The 20,388-nt window shown below is 46.6% G+C and overlaps 4 protein-coding genes and 1 non-coding gene across 13 annotated transcripts in view; 3 read left to right on the forward strand and 2 right to left on the reverse strand.

Moving 5' to 3' along the window:
* The window catches only part of LOC121588923 (mpv17-like protein), a 141,904-nt gene extending 136,264 nt beyond the window's left edge, over window positions 1–5,640 (forward strand). For 4 of the 5 annotated variants that reach the window (XM_041907380.1, XM_041907378.1, XM_041907383.1 and 1 more), the window contains one exon: window positions 4,895–5,640. In XM_041907380.1, the coding sequence (XP_041763314.1) occupies window positions 4,946–5,500 (555 nt within the window). In that variant the 5' untranslated portion in view covers window positions 4,895–4,945 and the 3' untranslated portion in view covers window positions 5,501–5,640. Of the gene's footprint in view, window positions 1–4,310; window positions 4,815–4,894 lie in introns of those variants that run through there. The other variant, XM_041907381.1, reaches the window with a different exon arrangement.
* Trnak-cuu lies at window positions 4,168–4,240 on the reverse strand. The gene has a single exon. It is a non-coding gene; the product is annotated as a tRNA-Lys (tRNA).
* On the reverse strand, window positions 5,567–6,162 carry LOC121588925. The gene is made up of 2 exons (XM_041907387.1): window positions 6,031–6,162; window positions 5,567–5,956 (listed from the first exon to the last, which is right to left on the reverse strand). Exons 1-2 carry the CDS (start codon window positions 6,109–6,111, stop codon window positions 5,696–5,698), a joined length of 342 nt encoding a protein of 113 aa, XP_041763321.1. The 5' UTR covers window positions 6,112–6,162; the 3' UTR covers window positions 5,567–5,695.
* Window positions 6,163–7,975: 1,813 nt separating this feature from the next.
* LOC121588833 (protein UXT homolog) lies at window positions 7,976–8,646 on the forward strand. 4 transcript variants are annotated; one of them, XM_041907238.1, is made up of 2 exons: window positions 7,976–8,042; window positions 8,114–8,646. In XM_041907238.1, exon 2 carries the CDS (start codon window positions 8,142–8,144, stop codon window positions 8,583–8,585), a length of 444 nt encoding a protein of 147 aa, XP_041763172.1. In that variant the 5' UTR covers window positions 7,976–8,042; window positions 8,114–8,141; the 3' UTR covers window positions 8,586–8,646. The 4 variants fall into 4 exon arrangements, with proteins under 4 accessions (XP_041763172.1, XP_041763174.1, XP_041763173.1 ...); XM_041907240.1 differs by having other exon boundaries at window positions 7,986–8,046; XM_041907239.1 differs by having other exon boundaries at window positions 7,987–8,042; window positions 8,120–8,646.
* A 161-nt stretch (window positions 8,647–8,807) lies between these two features.
* Window positions 8,808–14,366, forward strand: LOC121588517 (zinc finger FYVE domain-containing protein 9). Of its 2 annotated transcripts, none has more exons than XM_041906559.1 (5): window positions 8,808–8,897; window positions 9,080–9,312; window positions 9,378–13,153; window positions 13,228–13,389; window positions 13,471–14,366. In XM_041906559.1, exons 2-5 carry the CDS (start codon window positions 9,228–9,230, stop codon window positions 13,630–13,632), a joined length of 4,185 nt encoding a protein of 1,394 aa, XP_041762493.1. In that variant the 5' UTR covers window positions 8,808–8,897; window positions 9,080–9,227; the 3' UTR covers window positions 13,633–14,366. The 2 variants fall into 2 exon arrangements, with proteins under 2 accessions (XP_041762493.1, XP_041762494.1); XM_041906560.1 differs by lacking the exon at window positions 8,808–8,897 and adding an exon at window positions 8,978–9,020.
* Window positions 14,367–20,388: the final 6,022 nt, after the last annotated feature.

Below are 20,388 nucleotides of genomic sequence, written 5' to 3' on the forward strand. Positions count from 1 at the left end.
CGGTTTGTCGGTGGAAATAATGTCAACCATACAAAACCACACGCCAAACTTTTTTTTGTCTGAAAAATGTGTGAATATTAAAAAAAAAAATGAAATATTAACGTTGTCAGTACCAATGCACGTAAATCCCTTTCCTCTTCTAATTACTGCACCTCCAATACAGAAACTATGAACAAGGATTGCACATAGTGAAACAGTAACGAGCATGCTAATTACAAGTAATCGTCGATTCGCCGAGGCTCTAAAAAGCTTTTTTTTTTGCTGAAGCATACGTATTTTGTAGTTTAGATCGATGTTTAAAATTTATTTAAAGCACAAATGGTGAAATCTATCCATTTGATAATTACGTTCCACCGTATTGGACTCAACCCGCGAGACGTATTTTATTTCACTGACTGGCTAAAATTTCAACTTACTAGCTTCAAATCACGAAGAACAGGTCATTATTGATTGTTGTAAAATTTGTTTAAAAACACATAGAGTAAGATGATTAAATCAACTTTAAGTTTACTCTTCTCACTGTGCGATGGCTGTCAGTTTTCAATCGATTTTTGCCATCAACGCGGGGTATTAGTCCGCCAGATATGAGTGGTGTACTGCGTTTGAGCATTGGTGTTTGATGCTATAATTGACGAGCACCTCGCTCTGGTGCTTTGCTTGCCTCAAAATTATACGAACGTGCATTAGCAAAATGGTTTCCGCTAAAACATCTGCACTTCGCCATGATGCGGCAAAACTGCTGGTGTTGGAATTAATAACCTTCATTGATAACAATGTATGCTGCATGCTTCAGCAACATTAATGGATAAGTAAGACACCAAACTACACACGCCGAACAGAGTATGGTTGGAGCCTCTCGCGCCATTCCCGCCATTCCCGCGCTCTCCTCGAGAACCAGTGCACGCGGCTCGCATGTGTGTGACCTGTCGCAAAAGTGGGCCACCGATTTTCAGCTGCAAAGTGTAGTCCAAGGTAATTTATAACAGTACACATACATACACACACACGGTAACCCACCCTCGCTGGTGCAGGTTCGCTGTACGTGCCCGGACAGTGTTTCAACCGCTGCTGCTGCTATCGCTGTCGGAACAATTAATTCATCAGCTCGTATGATTAAATGAACGTAAATTATATGAAGCCCGTGTGTGTGCGCACACAAACGTGCCTTCATCTCTCGACGCCCCTGGGTTACCCATTACCACACCTTCCATCGCCCTCCAATTTCCACCGCATGATGGCAATTTTACCAACGCTGCCTTCTACACTGCGCACATTTTTCAAACGCACCAAGGGAAGCAGGGATTAGGGGGAGGGACAATTTTCCATCTTTTTCCCTGCCATTTTCGACACCGTTGGCGAGAGCCGGTGAGGAATCCAAAAATCCGTCCGCTCGTCGTGCGCTGCTGGCAAAGAATGTGCAGTTTTCTGGTGTGTGCTACGACTGTGATTGCTTTAAATTGTAATAATTCATCGCACACACCATCACCGCTCGGTGCACGATGTGAGCATTTTACCAAGGCACGTGGCCACTGCACTGCCATCATCTCACGGCAGCAGCAGCGTGCATTCGGTGCCAATTGAGGTGTCGCCTGTCGCTTTTCCACGTTGCACAGAGAGTGTGGCGCTTGAAGAGTGTAATTTTTGCCCGTACGTTACCCCCGCACAGACCAATGCCGAGAGTTTGAGGAATTAGATGTTGTGAAGTGTGAATGGCAACTGCGTTGCCGCACGCACGCAGAGAACATCCTGGAGTGATAGCTTTCGTGTGTTGTTTAAACTAACATAATTAAAGCAACGGCGACAGTTGTCGAGGGATCGGTACCTAGAAATCATTCTTGAATGTTGTGCAGAATTTCTACTCAACCTTTGAATTGTGTTCATGAGGTTATTAAATCAAATATATACGATTACGTTCGAAATATGTTCATGGTTTATATTACATTTGCAGTTCATAAACAGACAATTTTATGTATTTATCTTTTTCCCTGTTTGCTATTGTTTGGAATTGTTCTTAACTTGTTGGATGAGAGATTATTGGCAATACACAAATAAATGATTTTATTATGGCCTTTTTACAAATATTCATATAATTCAATTTAAATTTGGCTATCAATTTTGGCAATCAAATTGTGCCCCATACCAGAGGTTGTTTAAGACTAGTCCGGGAAATGAGATTATCCGGTTCTCTTCAACATTTTGCAATTTAACTTGAATGGATTTAAAAGAGCAGAGCGAATATTTTCAATCCACTACTTCATTGCAAAATCTGGATTTTTGTATAATATCTGATCGCATCAAGCTAAATACATAAATGAGTAGTTAATGAAAATGTATTTTCATCTCTGTATATGTATATGTTGGTTTTAAGCACGAGATACTAAACAATAATTTGAATAGTACGTTCGTTAAGTTCTTATCTGCTTCAACAGCCCCTGGCCATTTGAAGCATTGTTTGCTTATAATTTTATGCAAACTAATGTAACTTCATTTCAGCCCGATTGTTGCAGTGACGTACGACGCCACTTGAAGGTAATACATTGCACTCGGCGTACGGTTTTGCTGCCGTTTGCTCCTATTATACATCAATTTGATCTCATTTCTACGCATTGCCGGCTGATTGCGAGAAAACACTCTAACGCGCACCCCATGGCACGGTTCAGCTATGAAATCTTGAAAGTCGCGCTGTTGTGTGCACATGTTGTTTGTGTCAGCGAGAGCAACAGTAAATATGTAATTATGCTGTTAGCAGTCGCTTGCCTTTCGAGTCGCTTGCAGGCCCCTAGCGTACGCCTGCTAAGTCGTGTTTCCCTTACCAGCCTTGCCTCGTGGAATGTGTCATTATGAGCTGCGATTGCCTACATCTTTCAATCGCGTTTGTCCACGAAGTTATGGGGAGTAGAAGACGCGCTGCATTGATGGCGATGACATTGTGGACGAGAACAGATAAATACGACAGATAAATAGATCAAATCAGATGCAAACACTATGGTCCGGTCTGTATGGGCCGTCGAGTACACAGTTGCATCTACGGTTGTGTTGTGTTGCCTCTATCGCCTTGTATGTTCTCTTCCATGTCTGGAAAAATCCTTTCCGCATACAGCCACCGAAAGAGTGTCGTTATCTTGTGCGTTCTACTGTACGGGACAAAGGCAGCAAACATTTTAGCTACTTGGCCCTTGACCGAGTGTGGCGGCAGTGTGGTGCTGTAGGCAACCATTCGTCCAAATTGGCTGCTAACAATCACTATCACGTGCCCATGATGCTGATGATGCATGCATTGCCTGTCCGCTACCTGGATGGCAACTTATCGTGTTGTTACCGTTCGTGTTACTCCGGCGATGGAGCATAAAAATTCCAAATCATGTTAACGATGACAAAACGCTTTTGAGGAAGGATTTTCTCACGAAACGACATGCAACGGCACAAGCCAGTCCCTCGTCCCGCTCAATCTATGCCTGTTGGATGGAGTGGTCCAACTGGTGAGAAATATTACCACCCCCTCTGCTAAGCCCCACCTGAATAACTCGCCGGAAGCGAAGAGGCTTTCCACTGCATTCCTGAATGAAATAATAAATTATTACTCCGATAAGAAGTACTCACACCAACACCACCACCCACAGGCCGACGACCACTCCTCCGAATGCAATTGCAGTAGAATTTGCATACAACGAACGGAACACTCACAGGTTGTTATACAGCACAAGTGCGCTAGTAAACGCTTCACAATTTCTGCAAATTATATAGCGCTGGACAAACGGAAAGCCTAGGACGGAAGTGTCGGAAGCCTACGAACACTGCCCCGCACACACCACAGCAAGGGAGAGAAAACCAATTTTATCGCAGATAACGGAGTGCATAAATTAGAAAACTTTCAACAAAAGTTGCACGGCACACAACTATGTCTTGGAGCGAGTTAGACCACCCTCTTCTCGTATCATACCAACCTCATTGCCACACAGCGCGCTGAACAACGACTATTGATAAAAGCAAGTTAAACTTTTCGCCAAAGACCATTTCTCACATTGTTTCTGGCTGCGTTTGGAAAGAAAATATATGGCTGCAGCGAGGAAATATACAGTGGGCGTGATACAAATCCTGCAAACTGAATTTCAAAAACAATCACAGTGGTGTGTCTGTATGACACGGGGTGAGAAAAAAGAAGTCAAGCGCCCAACGTGGGGCTCGAACCCACGACCCTGAGATTAAGAGTCTCATGCTCTACCGACTGAGCTAGCCGGGCTGTTGGCGAAGGGGTGCTAAATAGCATATAAATACTTAGCCACGCCCCAAACGCTGCTCAAACAATACGAAGACCTTATTCTGAACCGGGGAAAAAGTCAAGTTAGAAATTTGGTTGCAATTCTTATTTGGAATTTAATAAGTAAGCAATATCGAAATGCAATTTCATCTAATATTGTACATATAACTTTGCCCGAACATACATCTGCGTGTAATAGATCATTCTTACCCCTTTTGAAATCGTGCATGCAAACGCGTTTTCGATCGGGACAACGTTTCTGGTCGGTATGGAATAAGCCCTAACGCGCGTTCGTGTAACTGGCTGCAAAAACTGCCGCGAAGGAGGGGGCAAGCAAAAACCTTGAACTTGCTTTTGACCATCAACGCACACGAGTCAGCTGACGACGGGCACCCATTCGTCGAAGGTGAATGGATTACGCGTCGTCGCGGTCTTGCGCTTCTCCCGGGACCGGTCGGCGTTGGCCTACTTTAAGTTTATTGATTTTTCATCTCCGCTTCCAGTGTGCATGGCAGTAGCATGGTCGGTCGCGCCACGTATGAACCTCTCTTTCCGCGTATGCTGCTCTCTATCATGCCAAACCGTTCCTCGCACCCTCAGTTGCTATTTTGATTCTTTTTTTTTATTTTGTTTCAGTAACTGTCTGCTACCGCCGCTCCAACACTAGTCGACCCACACACCCTCACCATGTGGTGGAAATTCATCGTCGAGGTTACGAATGAGTACAAGATCCTGCGGGGCATGATATCGTACTCGGCGCTCTGGCCGATCGGGTGCCTTATTCAGCAGACGTTCGAGGGCAAGCGGTTGAAGAACTACGACTGGGAGCGATGCTTACGCTACAGCCTATACGGTACGTTCGTGTCCGCGCCGATGCTCTACTGCTGGATGCGATGCGCCAACATAATGTGGCCCCGGACGGACTTTCGGTCGTCGTTGGCGAAAGCGTTCACCGAGCAGGCTGCATACGACCCGTTCGCCATCGTGCTGTTCTTCTACGGCATGAGCATCCTGGAGCGCCGGTCGCAGCAACAAGCTGGTGACGAGGTACGGGACAAGTTCTGGGACACCTACAAGGTCGGGTTCTTCTACTGGCCGATGGTGCAGACGGTAAACTTTTCGCTGGTCAAACCCAAGAACCAGATCGTCGTGGCCGGGTTCTTCAGTCTCATCTGGACAACGTTTCTGGCGTACGTAAAGACGAGCAAAAAGCAGACCCCCGAGTTGACAGCAGCGATGTAGAACTGTAAAAATTCTTTCGACTTTTCCGATTGGTTACAACAGTGGTAGACTGATTTAGGTTGTTGCAATGTATCTCTAAAGAGCTACTGTAAAGTGTATCCCTCGACGATGGTGCTAATAAATATATAGTTTATATTTATGTACTATCTTCCAGCATTTTACTTTTTATCCCTAAGGCTTTCAGTTTATGCACAGCTATAATGTTTGATCCGGCGCTACTGCTTTGTCGATGTGGTGCAAAAGTCTTCTTTCCGGATTAGCAGCAGTTACCTGTTCGGCCAACCCATCCAGCAAGGCAGGAATTACGTGTTCCCCGATAGAAATCAAAAGATCGGCAATTTTCTCCACACGTTGAATGTCGCTGATCACTGGAATAGCTGACCGCGTATCCTCTCCCGAAGCGGACAGCTCTACTTCGATGCCATCTGTCACCGTATCACGAACTGGACGAGACAGCTAAGATAGTACACAAAACATTAAATACAGATATCATTTTCTATAATAGTCACACCAGTAACAAGACTCCCTACACTTCGTCCTGCTGTTGCGTTGAGCAAAAGCGCACAGATGAGCAATGTAGCCGAACCAATCCAACAGCGCAGATGAAACATGTTGAACTTCTATTGCTATTCCTTGGCAATGGAAAAACTTTCCATCAAAAAATCAGGCTTTTATACTAACAACGATCAGGTAAAACAGATTTGGTCAACTTATGTGCATGCGATGGTTGTGCATCTAATTTGTCGCATGATAAGCTTTTAGCTGCAATTGCAGGCCATTTTAATGAGTAAATAGAAGTGGAATTATACAATAGGGCTGTTTTCTCGATTACATTACAAGGTTCGAGGTTTTTCAAATTTTGCTCGTGGTGAGAAAAAGTACAAAGAATGTTTGATCTGTAATCAAAGCAAACAAAATTTGAACACGTGCCGGTTTCCATCGGCTGCCATCTGTTATATGAACCAAAGATTAGTTTCGTTGTGTGACAAGTGAGGTCGCTTTTTCTTCACTCGTTTAAATAATATGCGCAACAGATGGCGCTTGCAGTACCATGTACGATACTATGGGCAGGTGATCTTACCTTAAGGCCCGTGGCAGCGCTCATCCGATGCGATTTTATCGGACGAAATTTATATGGGATTTGACAGATAACGTCGGACGTGCGATTTCGTCGTACGACGGAATCAAAAATTTTTGATTCCGTCGGATCGTCGCATCCGATTTTATCTGTCAATGTAATCATGCAGGTTATGTAGGAACAATATGAAATTATTTTTTATAATGGTTAAACCATTCAAATTTTCGCAATATGAGCCGAAATAGCGTTTGACAGAAGCGTCCGATAAAATCGCATCGGATAAGCGTTGCCACCGCCCTAAGGTCAAAATGAACTAAATTCTTTAAAATTTATTTTATCAATTAGATTAAATAAAATTTGAATTATATGAATTTGAATTTGAATTGAAACATCTATTTCAATAAATATGATTCTTTATTCTGTTGAAAAAAGGCTGAAAATTTATACATAATGGCAAAATTCCATTTTGTAAGAGATAATGCAAGGAATTCGATAAATTTAGGCCACTAAAGGACAAATCTATTAAACAAAAAAGGCATGTTGAATGTACAGTTCACGCTCGGTAATTCGCACTACACTGTGTGCAGATTATAGAATAACATTTTGATGTGTTTTTTTTACTTTTTGGTTTTGTTTCAGCCCAAGAGTTAATTATAATACATCATTCATTTTAGGTATGATATATTAAAGTGGTAAAATATTTCACAAAATAAATAAATAAATAAATAAATGCTGTATAAGCTTACTTTGTAAAACACCAACAATTATCCGCAGTACGCGATACTCGATATACGCGAATTCGCAGTACGCGATAAAAAAGGTATCTCTTGCACAAATTGAATGCAAAATGCATTAAGAACATCAAGATCAAGCATTAAGAAATTCAAAAAGAGCATAAAATATTACAAAGAATTAAAATATTTACAAAAACCCATGGAGCTGTCAAATTTAGAGGTATCGCGTACTGCGAATTCGCGTATATCGAGTATCGCGTACTGCGGATAATTGCTGTATATCGAGAATCACGTACTGCGGACAATTTTTTCTTAGGCCCTTAGCGTAACAAAAAAGTTTGACAACCGAAAAATAACGCTTTGTGTTGTAAACAAAAAAAAGTTTTTTATCTTCATTTTTAATGAAGGTAATAAGAGTACTTGAGTTTATTTTGTGTTAAATTGTTATTTTGCACTGCAGAAGCATACTTTCGCTTGCCGATGGGTGGATCAAAATTGGTCAACCGAAAAAAAGGAGCGTTACAATGTATTCTATTTCATCTGTAATTTTCTTTCGCTGCGGTGGTTTTTCGGAGTGTCTGGCAGCGGCCTAGCTGTTGACACAAAGGTTAAACATTTTGTTGTTTTGGAACGTATATTTTGTTGTTTGGGTATGCCGAACAAAATGTCATTTGCTAAACATAAACAAACCGCAGTTTTTGCCGGGCACAAAAACTACCACAGCAATAAAGTAGGTATACACACCGGTATGCCACCCTTAGGTGAAAAGCAGTTGTTCAATCGGTTTATCAAATGTTTTAGTTTTAGGTACCCTTTGTCAGATTCCAAAATGGTCACACAGCGTATGTCGACGGAGGACGTGGAAGCGTTCGTCCACGAGCATTTGAAGGAGGATTTAAGGATGTACGAAACGCAATTGAAGCTGATCAACGCGGAAATTATGGAGTATGTGCAGTTGAAGAATATGATCGAAACAATATTGGGGCAGGAGCGACGCGAAGAGTTCAAGACGCAGGTCAACATCGGTGGGAACATGTTCATGAAGGCAGGTGCTGACAGCGTCGAACACATACTGGTGGACGTTGGACTAAAGGTTTTTGTAGAGTTTACGATTGAAGAAGCTTCACGGTATGTGGACGTGAAAATCAAAGTGTTAACCAAACAGGCGGACACGATTCGCGACAAAAGCATCGAAACGAGAGCCAATATTAAGCTCGCCTTGCTTGTGATAGGCGACTCACAGCGACTTCACACGATACACGACAATCGGTGAGGTTTATTAAACGGTAAAATAAGCTGAAAGAATAAATAAACAATTTACAGTTAACTAATTATCTCACGATTCAGTTTAATTGCGCAAGAAGAGCTTCAAATGGAATCGTTTCAACACAAGGAACGATTTTTGTTTGCGTTGATCGCTGCACATTGGCTGTCATCCTGTGAAGGTCATTAAGATGTCAGATCGGTCCGAATGACATCACCTTCCCTTGAAGTCATCTGACAGATGATAAACAGGTTGTAAGCAAAAGGAAAATTATGTCTAGACATAGTTCGGCGTAATAATAGTTTTCTGTGGAAGATTTAGGTAATTATCGCGCTTAACATGTGTGCAAATTGTAGCGAAACCCTTTAGCTTTGTTCCCTGACTCTGTTTCACTATCGAAAAAACAGTCCAAGCCATTGCAACAGTCGCAACATGATGCTGATGGTAGCAATGTCCTCGCTGTTTTATTGGCATTAGCTGTTACATGTTTTCTTTGCTTCCAGTTCGCAAAGTGAAAAATCTGCGTGAAAATCTCTTCCTATGAAAGCGGTACCGTGCTAGTTGCGGTAAGGATTGGCAACCGGGTGTCCTTGATCGACCACTTAGAGGGCGGTTCCGATTGTGCACATCGGAAGCAAACCCCGCCACACAATGGATTTGGTAGACATTGACAAGGTGTTGGACGATCTTGAACTGAACGAGGACGACGGCAACAGCGCTACGACGAGGCCAGCGGGTGAGTGTTATAGACTGTATAAGTAAACAGCGCATTGCGATGATCCTCTGTGTGCTTTGTTACAGACGCCAAGGCCACAGTGAATGGCACGGCAGCGGAACCACAGACGGCAGTGGCAGCAGCTCTCGGACCGGCGACAGCTGCGCAGGAAAAGCTAAAATTTAAGGCCAACGTAGTTAATGTGTCAACCGTGTTTTCAAGTCTGAACGAGTATGTGAACGCAGGCGGAACAGAGTTGGGCGGAGCGACGAAGCATGTGAGTCTCCCGGACTCGCATGATCTGGGCATACCCAGTGAGCGGAAGCCACTCCTGACTCCTCCGTCGACCTCTTCGATTTCATCGGAAGTGAAAACATCCTCCGCTGCCGCTACGTCATCCTCTGTGCCGACTTCCCCGCAGCACGTCGCGTCCACTCCGGCAACATCGCCCGATTCTTCTGCCTCCTCGGTGTCCTGCTGTTCGTCACGGGTCGCTTCCTCATCGGCATCTTCTTCTGCGCATTCTTCTTCCGCGTCATCGTCCTCGTCGTCGGCGTCCAGCAGCGATGCGGAAGAGGCCGACAAGCAGCAGGAAGCCGAAGGGCATGAGCTGGCTCATGAAAAGCTTCCCGAAGAGCTATCGTCCCTGAGCGGTGATGATTACGTGCTGGACACATCGTCGATGACCACGCTGGCCACCACCAATGAGGGTGGGGCACGAAAGGGCACGACAGCCGGTGATGCACAGGATACGTCGGCGTTCTCTTACAAGAACAGCCTGTACTCGGACACGCTGAGCAATGATGTGATAAATTTGGAAGGAATCTCGTCCATCTCCTCCATTGTGGCCGTCGATCTGTCGAGAAGCGGCCAGGTGCCGCTGGTGCGCGAAACCAATGAAGTGGTGGAGGGAGCGCCAGTAGCAAAGGATGAGATTGAAACGACGGCGCAGGACGATGTGGAACGGCTGAGCAAGCCGCACGAGGGCGAAGATGCTCGTAAACCGGTGATAGGGTTCGAATCGACGATGGACGATGTGTCCGACACGGAGCTAGAGAGCTATCTGCAGGAGCTGGAGGAGTTTGATTTTCGCAGCGTGAATGTAGAATCTGCGATGCCACCGAAGCCGTACGCAGAGTCCGTTACCGAGTTAGACCCTGCGGTAATCACAGAATCACAGCAACCGGAGATTGAAGCCCCTGCTGGTGGAGATGTAGAGCACGGTTCTATGATCGTGCAAGATCGCGCTACAGATGAGAACAGTATCGATAGTCGTAGTGATGATGAAATCAGTCCCAGTTCCTCACGTGGCGAGAACGAGGACGATCTGATCTCGCAAGCATCTACGCTGGAGTTTAACGATTTGGCGATGGGCGCAACTGCGGCAGTGGTCGCAACAACACCAGTGGCTGCAGCCGTGGATCCAGCGGATGGAGCCCTGGCAGCGGCGTCGGAGTTGGAAATTCCCATTCCAATCGATACGGAGGAACCGGGCGACTTTACGCTGGATGAGGATGGAAGCGAGATAAGGTTTATCGATTGTACGGAAACGGAGTCGGAGCGTCGGTTGGGCCAGTCGGCTGCCGGCGAAGATGACCCGGCTAACGTTGTGCCGCATCCGGAACGGCCAACCTCGCTAGAACTTGGCAGTGTGGCCGTGGTGAACGAAGGCGGCTTGACGGATGGTGGCATAGCGGCCTCCCCCGGACACACGCCTCCCTCATCTCGCGTTATCGTTCCCGAGCAGGGGCTTGCACTATCTTCCACAAGCTCGGACGATTTTGGAACGTCGATCGAAGCACGGACCGCATCACATGCAGCGGAAGAGGAGGCAGCATCACGGCTAGCCATTGCCGATCCGATTCAATCGCCGATAGCCGCTCCAGTGCCCGTCGTCCCGCTGCTAAGCCCGGCACAGGCACAGCTCGGCAAAATACAGCCGTTCTGGGTGCCGGACAATTCAACCAAATTCTGCATGCAGTGTAACCAAAAGTTTTCCGTCATCAAGCGACGTCACCACTGTCGAGCATGCGGTCAGGTGCTCTGTTCGACGTGCTGCTGTTTGAAGGCCAAGCTGGAGTACCTGGGCGACGTGGAGGCCCGGGTGTGCATCGAGTGCGACGTGATACTGAGCATTCAGCAGCAGCAGGCGATGGAGGCCGAACAGTATCAGCTCGCGGGAATGCAGAGTGGCGATAGTCGCAGCAGCTTGGCGGTATCCGGTGCCAGCGGTCAACGGCAGCCAAATCCAAACAACCCGATGGAGTACTGCTCGGTGATTCCTCCGTTGCAGCAGGCGGCCGCCAGCAACCAGCCCCAGTCGCCCATCTCGGTGATGGTCCCGGTGGGAGTGTTGAAGCGTGCGGGAGCCCCTAGGAACATGCGCAAGGATAAGAACGTCATCTTCAGCGACGGTATACGGCCGGGGTGCGATCTGACCGAGCTGGATCAAAACTGGGACGCCGTGCCGACCCGCACCTCGCCCCCGAGAGGCCGCAAACCGAGGGTCCAGACACCGCCCGGTGGGGAGGATGACGTTAACGCCATTCCGCGGGTCGGCGGCCAGTTGGCGTCGCTGATTCCGGCCGAGGAAAACAAACTGCCACCGGTGCTGAAGCGAATCAGCCCCACGGAAAGCAAGCTGGTGGAGATCGAAAACGACGCATCGTTGCTGGAGGGATTGCGCGAGGTGACGCTGACGTTCGCGATCCAGAAGAACTTCCACGTGCTCGTGACGGTGGTGGAGCTGGCGTGCTGCATCAATCGAACTGTGATCAACTTCACGACCCGCGGGCTGCACTACGTGGGCCAGGACGAGATAATCATCCTGCTCGTGCTGGGTGATTCGCGCGTGCTTCCGAAGGACATTTTCGTGCACCTGAACGAAATCTACTGCGAGGCAGACCGGGGCCACATCATAACGGAGCTCGGGTTTTCGCCCGCCCGGTCGAACAACTTTCTCGGCTCGAAGAACCACGGCGGGTTTCTGTACGTGCGCCCGACCTACCAGTGCATGAAGGCGGTCATCGCGCCCGAAGCTCCGTACTTGATCGGCATCCTGATACACCGGTGGGAGGTGCCGTGGGCGAAAATACTGCCCCTGCGGCTGATGCTGCGCCTCGGCGCCCTCTACCAGTACTATCCGTGCCCGCACGTGAGCGAACGGGAGCGCGAATCCGTGTACGTCGAGATTGCGCAAACGATCGTGAACCTGCTGGCGGACTTTCGGCACTTTAGCTACACCATTCCGAGCGTGCGGGGCATGGTGATCCATCTGGAGGATCACAAGACGAGCATCCTGATACCGCGCAACCGCTACGAGCAGATGGTGAAGGTGGTGGACGGGTCCAGCGAGCAGCTGATGGCGGTGGGCGGCAACTTTAGCAAGCTGGCGGACGGCCATCTGGTGTGCATACAGAACACGGAGTCGGGATGCCCGGAAGCGACGCAGTACACGACGCAGGCGATCGACATCGAGAGCCAACCGCGCAAGGTGACCGGAGCGAGCTTTCTCGTGCTGGACGGTTCGCTCAAACCCAACTCGGGCCTGACCGGCCGGTGCACCATCCTGGAGGATGGGCTGCGGGTGCTGATACCGCCGGTGAAGCTCCAGCTCGTCAAGGAGGCGCTGAAAGCGATGAAAGACTATCAGATCGTGTGTGGGCCGACCGAGGGAGACGACAGCCAGAAGGAGCTGGTGTCGATCGAGTGGACGTCGAACGATTTGAACTTCAACATAGGCGTCACGTCGCCGATCGATCGGAAGGCGTTCGACGGTGTGCCAAGCATTCGGGTCCACCGGGGCACGGACTATTCCAACTCAAACCACATCATTCGCTGGACGGAGGTCTTTATTTTAAAGGTATGGTGTAAACGGTATTGATAACAGTGTAAAAGATCGTTCCTAACAACTGTACCAATATGTATTTCTTCCAGGGAGACGAAGAATCTAACCATCCCGGTGATCCGATCAACATGTCGAAGATTTCGGAAACGGTCGCCAAAACGGCTTGCAAGGCACTGGTTGAGTATCTGGATCTGCTGGCGTCAAACGGACACACCAAACTAGCCCTGCGGATTAGCTCCAATCGCGGTCAGGTATGGCGATGCGCGCGTTATCCCTCTCCTTGTAAGGATTCGTGTAAAAAAAGGTGAAAACTTTTATTTTTTTCCCACCAGATGGCGTACGTGGCGGGAAGTGGCGGAAACCAGCTAGCTCCTCTATATTCGAACGCGCTCGGACAGGCGGTGATGGAGTTGCTGGAACGGCAGGCCACGACGCTACATCTCGATCTGCACGATATTGTATTCGAACTGATATTCCACATTCTTGACAAGTAGTAATTCAAACGCTAAGGACTGAATCGAACCGTGCGTGGTCCCTGAACCTGCGACCACGGCCACCCTGTGAGCCTATACGATATGTTCGAAAAGTATCGGTTGGTTTTCCTTTTGCGGTTCCGTTACGTTTTGATTAGAAGATTGCTTCTTCGTGTTTTTAATTCACCAGCCAGGGTCCGTTGGCCGGCTTGCCGGGTCTCTCCAAAGAGCGCATGTATTGAGGATTGTATTATTTGCTTCGAACAAACCAACCCCTATAATAACCAAGTGCTACCCTGACCGCCCAGGTAGAGTAAAACGGACGCGGTCACACATTCACGGGGTGCATAGCAAACCGAAGTAGTCGACAAAAGTCGAGCGGGATAGAGAGGAAGGAAACGTTCACACCAGGGTGCACACCGTGAGTTATATAGAGTATACATATATACATAGATATAGATATATATATATTTCTTATATATAGTTAAAATTATTGAAAGAGAGCCAGTCACCAAGTTTATTATGTCACTGTTTATAGGTAGACGCGGTGGAAGGGGAGGTATATTTATATTTGATTTGGAAGTTTTAGTGCCGATGGACAACAACAACAACAACAGAAACGGGATTGACGCAATATAATGGCAGCAAATTGGCATTGCAATGATAGTTATTACATTCAAATTGGAACGTTGGCCCAAGTTGCAAGCATGATAATAGCAAATATATTAGTGCATGCGAGTGCACCTACCACGTATTGCAGAGGTGTAAGCGTGATCTTTTAACCCTTGTTGAGAATGCGGTTCGAACCGTACGAGTCATTTTGTTTAGTTTGGTTTGTGTATAATTTTAATCCATTATTGATTTAACGCGCTAATAAATTGTTTTATTCTTCTGTACCGAAAAGCAATGCATCCTAACCGTAGGACAAGCTGTGGCGGCTTCATGGTCTGTTTCCGCTAAAAGCTGCAGCTGAGCGATTAACACAACTACTAGATGGATGAGCGAGGGTCTGCGCGTAACAACAGCAAACACGATAAAATCCGTAACTTCCTCCTACCTAATTACGTCAGTCACGCGGCATAATTAACTATTGCGCGGGTACACTGCGGCCTGTACATGCCCAACCGTTTGGCCTATCTACTACTACTGCTGCTGGAAAAGGAAACAAATGCGTACCGCGCTTGGGCATAACTTGTGCCAATGGCCCTGGAAAAACTTACGGCCCTGCAGCTGGCGATGGCGGCGGAAGGCGGGAAGGCAACTGACGGTGACCTCTTGAGCAGCATTCCATCCAATCACTCAAACGCTCGCTAGGAGAGTGCATACAACCCCCATTTGCATATATCTGTGTGTAGAGAGAGACAGAGCGAGAGAGGTGCAGGGCAGCGTTGCAGCAGCTTAAGATTTTGCAAGCTGCATGCCCTCCAGATCTCGCAGCGTGATCCCGAAGGGAGAGTGGGGCGCGAGAGAGTGCAGCAAAGGCAACAAAAATGAAGGTGCGCGCGCGCTCCCCGTGAGCAACAACCAATCGTCCAACAAGAATAATAACAATCATCGTGCAACAGCAGCAGCAGCAGTAAACCAAACAACAGAATCGTAGAGAGTGCGCGGGACGGCATTGCGTCTGCGATAAGCGGGCCGGTGCCCCACGGAAGGAACGGGAAGGGGAGGAGGCCGGACGTACAAAACAAAACAAGAACCACAAATGGATGCATACACAACACAGGCAGCGCGAAGTGTGCGGGTGGTGCGAGCAGCCAGGGCCAAGATGGCAAAGTAAAGAAAACCTCCTCCCGCCTCTAGCATTACAAATGACATACAATAATGTGCGCCCTAAAGCACACTTTCGCTTCGAAACGCCTTTGGTGCTGGGTGCCCGAGGCGGCTAGAGAGGGAGGGAGGGGGGGAGGTTGCGATCCTCTTTGCATTGGTTGCCAGCGCGAAACGGTACTTTTTATTATTAAGGATCATCGATCTCTCCGCGTGCGATCTCGTCTCCCTCTCGGCGTAACGGGGCTCGGCGTCGGCGTGCTGGCCCTTTTCCCGCGCAATCGCGTCGAGTCATGACGATAATGAGCCCGAACAGATGCCGATGATGATCGCGCGCCTTCATGACGATGATCCTGTTTGTCGAAGATGTCGAGAGGCTTCCGGCGGGGAGGGAACGCCGTCGCGCTGGAGCAGCCAGCTGAAGGACAGCGCGCATCGCGTCGTCTAACGTTGCAAGATATCGAATGTTTTATTAGTACATACACATTCACCCCCACCGATCGCGCAAGATCGAGTACGATGCTGGCTGAGGATTAGAAGACACACGGTTGTTGCAGTAGGAGCCACTCACTCACTCGCTCGCTCGCTGGAGTGGCAGCTGGCCAGATGGTGCGAAAGAAATTCACTTCTCAGTTGCGCAGTTTTTCCAAGGGCCCTTCACGCGCCGGAGTGCCAACCAGGGTTGGAGGTGTTTTTTTTTTTGTCCGGGACGGGAAGATGATCGCTAGCAGCAGATAGTCTGACACCCACTGTCACGGTCCAGCAGCAGCAGCAGCAGCAGCAGCGAGGCAACGTTGCGACCGATCTTTGAGATGAAAATGAAGAAAGCAGCGAATAAAACCCACAAGAAATGGAAAATGAACGATTGTCATTCCGCCGGGACCGGGCAAGATCATGAAACGGCGCTCAACAGTGGGTTGGAGAGGAAACAACACCTGGACATTTGCAAATATTATAATTGCTGCTAACGCTAAAGTATAATTGAAAAAAAAACATCCTATTTAAAACTTTATGCTCAAGATCCATGAACAATTGCGGCGCTCTATCCAGCAAATCAGTCGCCAAAAAGCAGTAATCATTAAATATTAAATTAGATTACTCATTGAATATTACTTGTGACATTATTGAAATGTATTCGACATCTTTAAATGTATTGATTGGTTCTATGTATCTACCAAATTCGATAATTTTATCAGTTAGTTTACAAAATACAAAATCATTAAGTAAACTGCACATGCGGCATTCTGGCATTTAGAACATCTTTATAAATCTACAGTAAGGTCAAATGATTGAATAGTCTACCCTCATTGCAGTCCGAATTAAAAATAAATTAACACAATGTCCCAAATCAATGATGCCATAGCTCATAGACCATATGTCATGCGAGGAGTAGTACACTCCTTCCCAACTACACGAAGTTGCAAAAAGCCGGAACGAACTAGAAATATTCGCATCAAATACAATTGCTCATAGCAAGACTTCGATGTTAAATTATCTTTGGTAGTTTTTAGTAACAAGTTCATCGTTTTAAAAACAGAATGCTCAGGTTTCCGAGGTTCAGAAGTCTTTGAGAATATATTCAAAACGTAAGCTGACATACTGAAGTTGCAAACGAGCTTGGTGTACTTGAGCGACGCATTCATCAGATCAGAATCATCAGATCAGAAAAAGTTAAACCACGATAAAAATGCTCCAGGGATTGGGGCTCTCATCCCTAGAGATCCATCCAGCAAAATGTGCAGAGGAACGATAAGAGAGTTTCATAGTAAAAACTGGTGCAGCATGACCAACAGAAAATCACCCAAGAATCTCTGTTATGAGGTGCTACCATGGTTTTAAATTACGGTAAACAATTTGATCATGTCAAGTATCCTGGCAAAGTAAACGAGAAAGAAAGCGTTTTTTTTTCTTAATAATTTTTCAAAACCATTTTTAATTTTTTTTTATAATTTGATAAGGAGTGTTACTTATAATGTATGGGGAAATCTTTTTTCGATTTATTTGATGTTTGATGATTTGTTTGATGTTATTATTATTATTATTATTATTATTATTATTATTATTTATTAACGTTATCGGGCAATAGGCCTAAATAACAGATACAAATTCTTACTTAGTAAACAACTTAAACATAAATAACGCTAGTCCTTTACAACTGACGAAGGTGAGAAACAGGGATATGAAAATCTGCAGATGATTCAAGTCTATTGTAGCTGACACACATTTTAATTAAAGGATCGTTAGCGCCAAATGCAGAAGATCGAAATGGGATCCTGATTAAAGACCTGCTTCTAAGATCCCTAGTAGGTGCAGAAAAACTGATCAGATTTAAAATTTAAAATGTTGAAACGCGATAAGGAATGTAATAATTCTATTTGTTATTTCATATTGGTTCGTTGGATTCGTTAGGACCTGTTCCGAGCATGTTTATAAGAAAAAGGAACATCAACTTTAAATAGCTTGCTTATTGAATTTTTAAGGCCTTCTTGACTTAAAATGTAATATTTCAATTCATTTTTTCCCTTATATTTCCCGTTCATTTCTTACGTGCACATAATACACCTTTATGTCCACTAACCATCTCATCGCGCGCGCTGTGATCCATTCGGCGCAACAACCAGCGGAGCAGCGAAAGATAGTTGCGATCCAGGGCCAAGAGGGCTTGCTCCGAGTAGCAAACATTATGCAAAAGGACCCTCACACCCGCGACAACCGTGCGGGAGAAGTGCTGCCACCGACCGGGAAAGTGGTGAGGCATTTTCAACATTTTCCTAGCCAACTTTGTACGAGCGGACCGCTGTGCTATCTCTGGTCTGTTGCTGGCGTAAGCCGCTGCCGCACGACGACTATGGTCCATGGGTCCATCCGGGGCTTCGGCATCGGTTCGACAGGGCGACCAGGGCAAGGGGAAATAAATTAAAACTGATCCTCGCGCACATTTATGACTCCTGTTCGGTTGCCGGGCAGGATCGATCAATCTTCACCGGCCGCAATCGTATCACCGGTGTGCTAATCGTCTGCGCGGGTTTCTACCACGGGCGAAACGAACAGTGCTCGGGATGGGGTCTTTGGGAGTGAACGGTCCAGTGGGGCTGACTGACACTAATGTAAAGTTGACGCACGCAGCCCGGCCTTTGGCAGACTTAATCCATAAACAGTCAAAATGTCACTTTAAGCATGCGAGAAAAAGTGTCCCGCGTCCCGCATCATCTCGGGTGAAGGGGACGGACGGACGGGTCAGTGTGTGGCCACTGTGCCGTCGCCGGACGGATCTACGCCAGTTGACGGTAGACACCAGTTGGCAACTGACGGTGTGTGTGTGCTATCTCAATCTCGCGAAACACAAGCGTGTCTCGGATGTTCCCGGGCGCGACATTAACGACACGTCGGAATTGCACCCAATGGGTGGGATGAGTGGGTGGACGGATCGGTCGAGCAGTCGTACCAGGGAAAGAAGATCAATCAATTGCAAGCAGCTGCTAGTGAACGGATTGGAAGGTTCGATTTCGACCGAGTGTGTTGCTGTCTCTATGCTGAACTACACAAGCCGTACAAGTTTGAATGCATCGCCTACGATCGCACCGAAGTCCATGTCAAACGCACAGAAGCCCATAGTCGGCTTTTATCTACGTGTGAGAGTTCTTCGGTAACGCGGACTGGAGCGTTGTCCAATCGCCCGTAAAAAGATTGCTCACAGAACCATTTTAGCTTATCGCAAACACCACCAAAACACGTCAAGAAACACCGTGCAGAAGCGTCCAAGAACGTCCGGGAAAAGAGCGCGTGTGGTGTGAGCGAGAAGATGGAGATAAAATTTATTTCATAATTAAAATTAATTATCTCAATTAATCTCACGCGCATCGAACCGTACCGCATCCGCGTGGCAAGAGCGTGCGGCCAAGAAGCTGCCGTGCGTTTGCATTGCCGCCTTGCCGGGCGTTCCGTTGCGGCTACTGACGGCTAGGGCTTGCCTGCCTTACCTGTCTCTCGATTGTGGCTCGATTGTGAGGCGTTGTGGCCCGAGTTTGCGGCCCTTAAGCGACCAAGATTTAGCAGGGCGAGATAAGCAAAAGGACGATGCTGCGGGGCGTTGGTGTCAGATTGATCGCGATGGAAGCCCCGTGGAACGCCCCTTCTATCAGCACGGTGCGGAGGGGCTGGCCCTAATTCACGCTCAATTAGTAAGCGGTGGGAAAGAGGCTGACCATAATCTAGGGCTCATTTCTTCTCAGGTGAACGGGGGAAGATAGGTGAAAAAATGGATGGGTTGATAGAGTGAAGCAGCAGGAGCATCCATCATCATCGTACGCTGTATGGATGGCAAAGATAATGAGAGAGAGAGAAAGAGTAGCGGAGGAAAGTTAAAGCACAAGAGACGTTTGAAAGATGTGGATCGGGTTAGAGGAGCATATGCGGTAAAAATATTACAAAATAGTACAATTGTGAACCTTCTTTGAGTATTTCTCTGGGTTCGTATGAAAGCGCAACAAACAGAAACTGTATGCGAAAGTTATTAACTACAGTGGGTTCTACAATACAGTTCTACAAATTGAAGTAACAAAGTGAGATGATGTTTAGGCTACATATTTCAGAACCAATTTAGTTGAAAACAATAAGTGAAGTTAAAAGTACCAATAATGGTTGCAGTGCACTAATATCCTTGAGGAATTGTGCTACTTTTCATTGTATCTTATGAATCATCTACAAGTTCAAAGAAAAAAAAAAGTAAATGTTAAAAACATTCAATACTTTTTTAGAGTTCAAAAGCTATTTTCTAGATTGCCTAGGTTATCATAATTTATATCATGTTTTTATTTACAATTTAAGTTAAGACTAAGCTCTACCACTATACCATCAGAAAATCATGCAACAATCGAGTTTGGTAATAATACTCAGGACAATGTTGTCCGGAAGATTTTTTGTGGTATATTAGACACATGCATACATGTTAGTTTCATACTTTTAATTTAAATATTTTAATTCAAAGAAAACACACAAAACGATGCT

Source organism: Anopheles merus, chromosome 2R (genome assembly GCF_017562075.2).
Source record: "Anopheles merus strain MAF chromosome 2R, AmerM5.1, whole genome shotgun sequence".
NCBI lineage: Eukaryota > Metazoa > Arthropoda > Insecta > Diptera > Culicidae > Anopheles > Anopheles merus.